This window comes from Orycteropus afer, unplaced genomic scaffold (genome assembly GCF_000298275.1).
Source record: "Orycteropus afer afer isolate SDZICR_OR568_19922 unplaced genomic scaffold, OryAfe1.0 scaffold00088, whole genome shotgun sequence".
NCBI classification, from domain to species: Eukaryota; Metazoa; Chordata; class Mammalia; order Tubulidentata; family Orycteropodidae; genus Orycteropus; species Orycteropus afer.
In genome coordinates, this window is record NW_006921675.1 from 4,704,938 (window position 1) to 4,715,290 (window position 10,353).

The 10,353-nt window shown below is 37.5% G+C and overlaps 1 protein-coding gene across 1 annotated transcript in view; it reads left to right on the forward strand.

Annotated features, from left to right (window-relative positions):
* Window positions 1-4,127, forward strand: part of FAM71D (family with sequence similarity 71 member D) — a 21,289-nt gene extending 17,162 nt beyond the window's left edge. Inside the window, exon 4 of the mRNA XM_007942351.1 lies at window positions 3,858-4,127. Coding sequence (XP_007940542.1) covers window positions 3,858-4,127 — 270 coding nt within the window. The remainder of the gene's footprint in view (window positions 1-3,857) is intronic.
* The last annotated feature ends 6,226 nt before the right edge of the window (window positions 4,128-10,353 follow it).

A 10,353-nucleotide genomic window follows, 5' to 3' on the forward strand; every position in this document is an offset into this window, starting at 1 on the left:
AAAAAAAAAAAAAATGCTATGGTACCTACTCTAAAGTAACCTCATTTTAATAATGAGATTTGATCCCTGGGAACCTGATTTAAAGTATTGTAAGATGTCCTGAAATAGGTGGTGACCATCCTTACCATCAAACTTTATCCAGTATCAGAAAATTATATCATAGGGGAAAAACTTTGGAATCCAAATTAGAAACCTAGATTAGAATGTTACTCTGCTGACGATTAGGTGTGTAACTTTGGAATAGTCACTGGAATAGTTATGGACTTTGGAATAGTCACATAAGCCTCGGTTTCCTCATCTCTAAAAGGAGAATATTAATGAATGCAAGGGTTATCTTAAGATTTAAATATGTATAAAAGTACCCAGTACATTGAAGGATGAAATGAAATTTCTATAGGTAAAGATGAGGTTGAAAGTAGGAAAATAAAAAACTAGAACAAGGGAGTAGTCTTACAAAAGGCCAAAAAAAAAAAAAAAAACCCACTGCTCTCAAGTCGATTCCGACTCATAGTGATCCCCTTTGGATTTCCAAGGAGGTAAATCTTTACAAAAGTAAATTGCCCAGTCTTCCTTCCTCAGAGTGGCTGGTGGGTTTGAACCACCAATCTTCTGGTTAGCAGTCAAATAGTCAAATGCCTTAGGCACTACGCCACCAGAGCTCCTTACAAAAGGCCAGATAGTAGAAAAACATAGAACCATATCTAAGAATGGTTACTTAAATTTGGCTGGAGCAAAATATATGTGGTATTAGAATGTAGGATTGAAATGTTGCTTGCAACCCTTGAATGCCAAATTAAGAAGTTGGGGCTTCACTCTTTGAGCAAGCCTTAGCTACCAAAGGCTTAAAGGAAAGAAGGAGCTGTGTTTTGAAAAGATTAATGTGATGACAGGATGGATTGTAAGTAATGAGATCAGTTTGAAGACTACTGCTAAAAAACCTCCAATAGGGCCACAGCAGAAAAATGATAATAGCTAAGGATAAAGATTTCACAGAAGAAGAGACAATTAAATAAGTATAAGTTTTTAAATATTTAAACTCACTAGTAACCAAAGCAATGCATATTTAGAAAAAAAATTAATCTATGATACTGTTAATTTTTAAAAAAATCAACATTAGTATGGTGAACTTGGAACTCATACAGATTCCTGGTAGGGGTGAAAATTGGTACAAAGTTTCTTGAATTCATAATGAGTTAAGAACCTTAAAAATGTTTACACTCTGACTCAGTGATTCCACCTCTAGCAATCTTTCCCAAGAACTTAACCAGAATTAGGAATGACGATTTTTTAGCTACAAAGAAGATAATTGTACCATGTTTATAATAATGGAAACAACCTAAATGCCCAACACAGAGGAAGAGCTAAATGAATGTAAATCCATGAAGGTCAGGTGCCATGTCCATCTTGTTAGGATCTACCATAGTGTCTGGAAAGATCATAGGCACTCAGTAAATATTTGTTCAGTGAATGAATACCCTGTAGTTACTACATTTTTAAAGAACTTTTCTTGACTTAGAAACCTGTTCATCATATAAGGTTAAGTGAAAAATGAAAAATGCTACTCCTATTATGTAAAAATATATTCACACACAAACACAATAGAAGGTAAAAACTCCATTTTGTTAACAACAGTCTATCTCTGAATTGTAGGATTATAAACAAGTCACGTTTATGTCTTTACACTTTTAGTATAGTCTCTATTTCCTACAATAAAGGGAATTAAGTTTTAATTAGAAAAATTGGGGTAACCTTATGAAATTTTTTAAAGCATGAGGAAAATATTTAAAATAAAATTGTATGTGAAAATGGTAGGATACAGAACTCCAGTGTAAACTCAATTTGTAGACACAAAATAAAGAAATGGACCAAAAGTCCAGAACGAAATGCACCATAAGAGTAGTAGTTATTTATGCCTTATAGGGTTTCCAAAATTCTCTATAATAAATATGTATTAATTGCATTGTCAGGGAAAAAATAAAGTTGAATGTTTAAAGAAAGAGATGATTGGAGTCTTTTCAGGGCTTGTAGTAGAGGTAAGGGACTAAGTAGTGGCGATGGGTGGAACAAGGTACAGATGCAAGGAATACTACAGGGATGGTGTCAGTAGGATTTGCTGACCTACTAGAAATTCTGAGGTAGTCAGGGAGTTACTAGGAGAGGTGGTGCATTAACAGAAACTGGGAAATGAAGAGCAAAGGAAGGTTTTAGGGTATTAATTTTTAGGTACAGGTTCTAAGCTTTTTAAAAAACCAACTATTATTATTATGATCCCCCAACCCATGTCATCTATTAGATGCTCTTGAATCAAGAGGAACCTCACGTTGGGGAGCAGGTGGCACAGCATTTCTAGAAAATCTTTCCTACCCAACAACTCAAAGAGAAGAAGCATTCCTTTTCTCATATGAGGTGACACTGGTGTACCTGATAATATGAGTTGAGTTTTTTGGGGTGTTTTTAAACATTTTTTGTTATTTGGGTAAAAGTTTACAGACCCAATCAATTTTCCATTTGACAATTCACACACATTTTGCTTCAAGTCATTGATTGCAATCCCCTCAGTGTGACATCATTCCTCCACATCCTCCAGGTGTTTCTTGTTTCCATTCCTTCTCTCTGAACGCTTTTGGCTTCTGTACTTCATTCTTAGGCAAATGCTGCCATTTTCATCTAAAATGCTGAATTATTCTAAAGAGTATCTACTTTCCTAGAGTTTTTTTTCACCTGGTAGACCTGTCTATTGCTTGAAAATTCAGATACAGGAGGAAGTTCAGTTTCAGGCTTGAAGGGTGACAACCAGTTTCTATCTGACCAGTAAGCCTAGTCTTGTCTTTTTTTTTTTTTTTTAATTTTGAGTTTTGCTCTACATTTTTCTCCCACTCTATCCAGGACTTTCTAATGGGATCTCTTTCAGAGCAATTTGTAGTGGTAGCCAGGCACTATCTAGCTCTGGTCTCAGGGCCGTGGAAGCTGAGGTTCATGTGGTCTATTAGTCTTTTGAACTAATTATTTCCATGCATCTTTGGTTTTCTTCACTCTTCTTTGCTCTGGACAGGAAGAAACCAATAGTTGCACCTTAGATGGCCAGTTGCAAACTTTTAAGACCCCAGTTGCTACTAACCAAACTCAGATGTAGAATAAATTCTTTGTAGACTATGTTCTGCCATTGACCTTGCTGTCCCCTAGAACATGAGGATTTGTTTATTTTATTTTGTTTTTGTGAACACATGCACAGCAAAGTATACCCCATTTCAACAATTCCTACATGTACAATTCAGTGACTTTGCTTACATTCTCCAGTTGTGTAACTATTCTCCCTCTCCTTTTCCAAATTGTTCCACCACCATTAATATGAAGTCACTGCCCCCTAAGCTTCTCCTCTAACCTTTTGAGATGCTGTTGTCAATTTGATTCCACGTAGACAAATCTTTGAGAAAGCACAGTGCGCAAGGCAGACATACTTTACTAAATAGGTTAAGCTGTTGCTTGGTTCAAAACTGACTTCAGGGAACAGATTCCATTTGAGATTTAAGGTTTAAATATTACATCAAGGCAATAGTTTCAGGTGTTCATCCAACCTCAGTGGCTCTGGAAACAACTTGAGTTTTTAAATATGTCAGGCAGTAGTGGGCAGACCCCCAGCCCCAACCTGAGAGCGTCCTTCTAACACCAGCCTCAACTCTTCCCAATGGCTATGCAGCACCAGCTTCCCTCCTCCTAATAGCACCTACATACTCCTGAGCACCAAGCAAATATGAATGAAATGAGTGATCACTTTATTCAACACTGCTCCGTACATATTCTCTTTCTGTATGATGCTCTTCTATCACCTGATTTGCTGTTGCTTATTAATTTCAAAGGCAAGAGATGAAAACATTCTGAGGGCTCGGTGTCTACGGGATATGAAAACCAAGAATGAACCCAAAGGAATCTCCAAACATGTCACCATCTCAAACATAACACTGACTTTTGAAGGTGGAAGATGTTTTCAAACTACGCTGACTCCCGAAAAAACTGAGGCAAATGTATGTGATGAGGTGGATGACAATACTGCTGAAGAAAAAGTTGGTTTCAAAAATACAGCTCTCAAGGCAGAAGAATCCAGGTATGTGAGGGAGGAAAATGCCTGAGGGGTTCTAAGACCAAAAGTAAGGTAAATATGCATATTATTTAAAGTCTATGTAATTCAGGCATGTGCTACCGGGTGATTTTAACAGGCAAAGGCGGAGTCATTGAATGATGATGTAGTCAATTCTTAATAACCCGTATTTGATTCAAACTTGGCTTATGTTCATTTTCACACCCACTTCTCCACCATTCAGTCGACATTCTGGGCGGCCAGCCTTATGTCAATTGTGTGGGCTTCAGAAAACATAATAGGTTCACAGTGTCCTCATATTGGAGTTGTTGTGTGCTCTGGAGTGATCAACTCTTCGTGACCCTATAGGGCAGAATTAAACCGCCCCGTGGAATTTCCAAGATTGTTATCTTTAAGGAAGCAGACTGCTACATCTTACTCCCACTGAGCACCAGGTGAAGTCAAACTGTCCATTCTTCGTTAGCCGCCAAGTGCTTAACCACTGCACCAACAGGGCCCACTCCCTAAAGAGTAAAACCCTGTTGCTATCAAGTTGATTCCAACTCGCTGCATCTCTATAGGACAGGGTAGAACTGCCCCATAGGGTTTCCAAAGCTGTGATCTTCTAGGAAGTTGACTGCCACTTCTTTCTCCCATGGATCTTTCTGTCAGCAGCCAAGTGCTTAACTTCTGTGCAACCAGGTTCCACTCTAAAGATTACAACAGCCTTGGGAACCCTATGGGGCAATTCTACTTTGTTTAATAGGGTCGCTAGGAGTCCGAATGAACTTGCTGACATTACTGGAGCAGACTGCCAGTTCTTTTTGTTAGGAGCTGAGTGCTAAACCATTGTGCCATCAGCTCTCCTAAATAGGGAGTTAGGGGTATTTATCTCAAGAGTGAGGGATTATAGGTATTTTCTGTTATTATCTTCATACTTCTCTATACTACCAACAATAACTTAGAAAAAAAAAGTCATAATTTCCATAGCTTGGTTGCAAGCTGACTGTGATGTGTGATAGTGTTATCAAGATAGCCATTAACCTAGCATCATGGGATAACACCTGAAAAGAAAACAGAGGAAAATTCAGAAATCTGAATGCTTATATTAGCAAGAATGAAAATGAGGAATGTAAGGAGTTATGTCTGTGGTAGTTAAGGTTATGTGTTAACTTGGCTGAGCCTGGTTTTGAGTGGCTGGGCAGCTGAGTGATTCCCCATGACGAGACTGGTAATCAGCTCCATAGTGGAATCTGCCGTAAGCAGTTGAGTAGGTGCTTGAGGGATGTGGTCTGCTTCCACCATATAAGGAGAAGCTGTGGGAGTGGTCTGCAACTTTTTGGCACACTTGAACCCTGTGTGTAGCCAAGTCGTTCAGCAGCCTGCCATGCCCTGCCCATCCTGGGACTTTTTCTGGACTTGAACTAGTGGCCTGCCACGTTGTTTGGTAATATTGAGACTGTACCTTTTTACTTGTCAACCTTTGGCTTCTCACCCTCGACAGCCATCGGCTGTCTGAGTGAAGAAAAGTGTCTAGCTTCAGTGGGCCGAGAACAGGAGGCAGAGCTGAAGCCCAAGGTTGAGGGGCTTTCACCCAGCCCCTAGAGCCTAGCACTTTGACCTTGGACTTCTAGCCTACAAAACTGGAAGCCATCCATTTGCCTTGAACAAACAGTATCTTTTGTTAGAGTGGCACAAAGTAAACAAAACAATGTCTAAATATTTTTAAATATGTTAGCAAAGGAGAAAACACAAAATATAAACCTAAAAAGAAAATGAACTAGTAATTGTTAAAATAATTTGAAGTGCTGAAAAAGACCTTAGTTGATTCTTCAAAAAGAACAACAATCCTGGCAAGCCATTGGTATAGTTACTTAAAACAAATAAAACTAGAAACTTAAAAGGAGTTACATCAGCTAGTAGAAAGAATAGTAAGATGTTACTGAGAAAGATAATATACAACTTTAATAACTTGGGAAACTGAAATTAAATAGATGACTTTAATAAAAATGCAGGGAGGCTCAAGCTTGCACAATCAGATATTGAAATTTGAATAATAATAATAATAATAAATTACCAAAGAACCCCTATATAAGAAAAGCCCCAGTCCTGACTTGTCCCAGAGCATTTTTCAGGTATTCAAAGAGCATCTCTTATTTTATGTAATTTTTTCTGAAAATAGTATTATAGAAATATATCAAGTCTTGTTTTCCTAATTTTATGAATCAAATAATTTAACTGGCTTATAAAGTCTGACAAAGACAACAAAATAAAGAAAATTCTAGGTTAATAGTACTTGTGACAATAAATGTTAAATTCTCAGAACTTTAGAAGACAAAACATTTTTATAGCAAACTTACCATGAGAATTAAGAAAATTGTCAATATAAATGATTACATTAACAGGAAAGCAGAAAAATAAGGATATTTTAAACATATTTGGTAAATTGTGATACTCATCCTTGATAGTCTTACAAAATACAGAGTTTTAGTTTACTCTAAGCAAGAACTAACATTATTTTTGATGAAGAGGTTCTAGAAGCGTTCTAGTTAAAACTTAGAACAAATTAAAGATGTTAACACTAACATTTTTATTAAATCCGATTAAAAAGTTTCTAGCAATAATGACCTCTGGTAGCACAGTGGTTAAGAGCTTAGCAGCTAACCCAAAGGCTGGAGGTGGGAACTGAAGAGTAGCTCTGCAAGAGGAAGGACCGGCAATCAGTCTGGAACCCTACAGGCAGTTCAACATCATGCGGGATCACTGTGCACCAGAATTGACTCAATGGCACACAACAGAGTGGTGGGAGTTATTACAAGGATTAAATAAACTGATAGTAAAAGAAGAAAAGAGAACAAAACATTGCCAGGTCCTGCACCATCCTCACAGTCATTGCTATGTTGGAGCCCATTGCTGAGCCACTGTGTCAAACCAGCTCGTTTAGAGTCTTCCTCTTTATCACTGACCCTCTACTTTACTAAGCATGATGTCCTTCTCCAGGGACTGGGCCCTCCTGGTAACATGTCCAAAATGCATAGAATAAAGTCTTGCCATCCTCACTATTAAGGAACATTCTGGCTGTTCTTCCAAGACAGATTTGCTCATTCTTCTGGCAGTGCAATATTCTTCACCAACACAATTATTCAAATCCATAAATTCTTCTTTGGTCTTTCTTATTCATTGTCCAGCTTTTGCATGCATATGAGGTGACTGAAATATCATGGCTTGGTTCAGGCACACCTTCGCCCTCAAAGTGACATCTTGGCTTTTGAACATTTTAAAGAGATCTTTTGTAATAGAGTTGCCTAATGCAAAACATCATTTGATTTCTTAACTGCTGCTTCCCTGGGAGTTGATTGTGGATCCAAGTAAAATGAAATCTTGGTAACTTCAATCTTTTCTCCATTTATCATGATGTTGCTTATTGGTCCCGTTGTGGGAATTTTTGTTTTCTTTATGTTGAGGTATAATCCACACTGAGGGCTGTCATCTTTGATCTTCATCAGGGAGTCCTTCAAGTCCTCTTCACTTTCAGCAAGCAAAGTTGTGTCATCTGCATATTGCAGGTTGTTAACGAGTCTCCTTCCAATCCTAATACCATGTTCCTCATATAGTTCAGTTTCTTGGATTACCTGTTTATCATAGAGATTGAATAAGTATGGTGAAAGATACCACACTGACACACACCTTTCCTGAGTTTAAACTGGGAACTCTGGTAGTATAGTGGATAAGGGACTTGACTGGTAACCAGAAGGTCAGCAATTCAAGCCCACCAGCTGCTCTGCAGAAGGAAGACTGGGTGATCTACTTCCATAAAGATTTACAGCCTCAGAAACCCAATGAGCTCTGGTGGCATAGTGCCAAGGCACTTGACTGCTAACCAGAGGGTGGCAGTTCAAACCCACCAGCCACTCCTCGGAAGGAAGGTTGGGCAATATACTTCCATGTGATTTTGCCTCAGAAACCCAAGAAGGGGTCACTATGAGTCAGGTCCGACTCGACGGCACACAACAACAACATGAGTCAGAAATGACTCAATGGCAGTGAGTTTGGTTTTTGGTTTTGAGTGTCTCCTTGTTTTGTTTGAATGACTGCCTCTTGGTCTATGTACCGGTTCCATATGAACACAATTAAGTGTTCTGGAATTCCCATTCTTCACAATGTTATCCATAGCCTGTTATAATCCACACAGGTAAATGCCTTTGTGTAGTCAATTAACACAAGTAAACATCTTTCTGATAATCTCTGCTTTCAGCCAAGATCCATCTGACATTGGCAATGACATCCCATGTTTCATGCCTCGTCTGAATCTGGCTTGAATTGCTGGCAGTTCCCTGTCAACATACTGCTGCAACTTAATTATCTTCAGCATAATTTTATTTGCATGTGATATTAGTGATACTGTTTGATCATATCTGCATTTTCTTTGATCATCTTTTTTAGGAATGAGTACAAATACGGATCTCTTCCGGTCAGTTGGCCAGGTTTCTGTTTTCCAAATGTCTTAGCACAGATAAATAAGCACTTCCATTGTTGCATTCATTTGTTAAAATACCTCAACCGATATTCCATCAGTTCCTAGAGCCTTGATCTTCACCAGTACCTTCAGTGCAGATTAGACTTCTTCTTTCAGTACCATCAGTTCTTGATCATATACTACCTACTGAAATGGTTGAACATTGACCAATTCTTTTCGTACAGTGACTCTATGTATTCCCACCATCTTCTTTTGATGCTTCCTGCATCATTCAATATTTTGCCATGTAATGTTTCAATATTGCAACTTGAGGCTTGGATTTTTTCTTTAGTTCTTTCAGCTTGAGAAATGCTAACCATGTTCTTCCTTTTGATTTTCTAACTCCAAGTCTTTGCACATTTCATTATAATACTTTATTTTCTCTTCTCATGCCCCCCTTTTAAATCTTCTGTTTACCTCTTTTATGTCATCATTTCTTCCTTTCACTTTAACTACTGTATGTTCAAGAGCAAGTTTCAGAGTCTCTTCTGACATCCATTTTGGTCTTTTCTTTCTTTCTTGTTTTTTTAATGACTTTTTGCTTTCTTTATGTATGATATCCTTGACGTCATCCCACAACTCTTCTGGTCTTTGGTCATTAGTGTTCAGTGTATCAAATCTCTTCATGAGATGGTGTCTAAATTTGGTGGGATATACTCAAGCTCATATTTTGGCTTTTGTGGACTTGGTTTAATTTTTTTCAGCTTCAACTTAAAATTTGCGTAAGAGCTATTGATGTTCTCCTCCACAGTTCCACAGTTGCCCCCTGGCCTTATTCTGACTGATGATACTGAGTTCCTCTGTCATCTCTTTCCACAAATGTAGTCAATTAGATTCCTGTATATTCCCATCCATTGAGGTCCACATGTATAGTTGCAGTTTATGTTGTTGAAAAACAAGTATTTGCAATGAATAAGTCATTGGTCTTGCAAAACTCTATCATATGATCACAGTTTCCACTAGGGAAAATAGACAAAATGAAACAAAGAATAAAACAAATTTTGGTTCTAAGTAATCCTCTTAAGCCCAGTTTAATCAAGCATGGATTCCTTTTTATTGCCTATTTGCCTGAGGAACATAATTACTGGCTAGAGTAGAATTTGAGAGTGTTAATTATAAACAAAAGATGTAATATCTCCGAACAGAATGGAATTCACTGATGCTTTATTCCTGGGACATTTGTAGGATTTAAGTCAAGATACTTTGTGGTTAAAAGTTCTAGATTACTTTTCTTCTTCAAGCCCATGGATTTCAGTGACACTTTATAATTGCATACTTGGAACACTGAACAAAAATATTAAGCAATGACCTTATTGAATATTCTGCCCTCATCTGCCCTAGTCTTTAAAGTGAAAATGAGCAAATTAAATCAAAAGTGTGAAAGACTATGCAGACTTCAACTTTTCTATAATATCACAATAGGTCCTTTAGAAGTGAAGAACTTACATTTTGAAGCATTTGTAATCCTCCTCCTATCTTGACAATGGTGCCATGGTGACTCTTCTTTGCAAGAGAATAATGGCAGAGTTTATTATAAGTTGCAGCTATTTTTTAATGTTTTTCAATAAACAGTAGTTATTGTCTAGTTAAACATTATCATTAAAGCATTCACTAATTATGGATGCTTTATTTTACTAGTGAAATTGATTTCTGCACCTATTTTTTAATGTACTTTTATTTGATATTTCTTAGCCTCATGAAAACTTTCATCATTAAGCTCAACCTTCATTTAAATCACTAGACCCATTTGGCTAAGGCTATA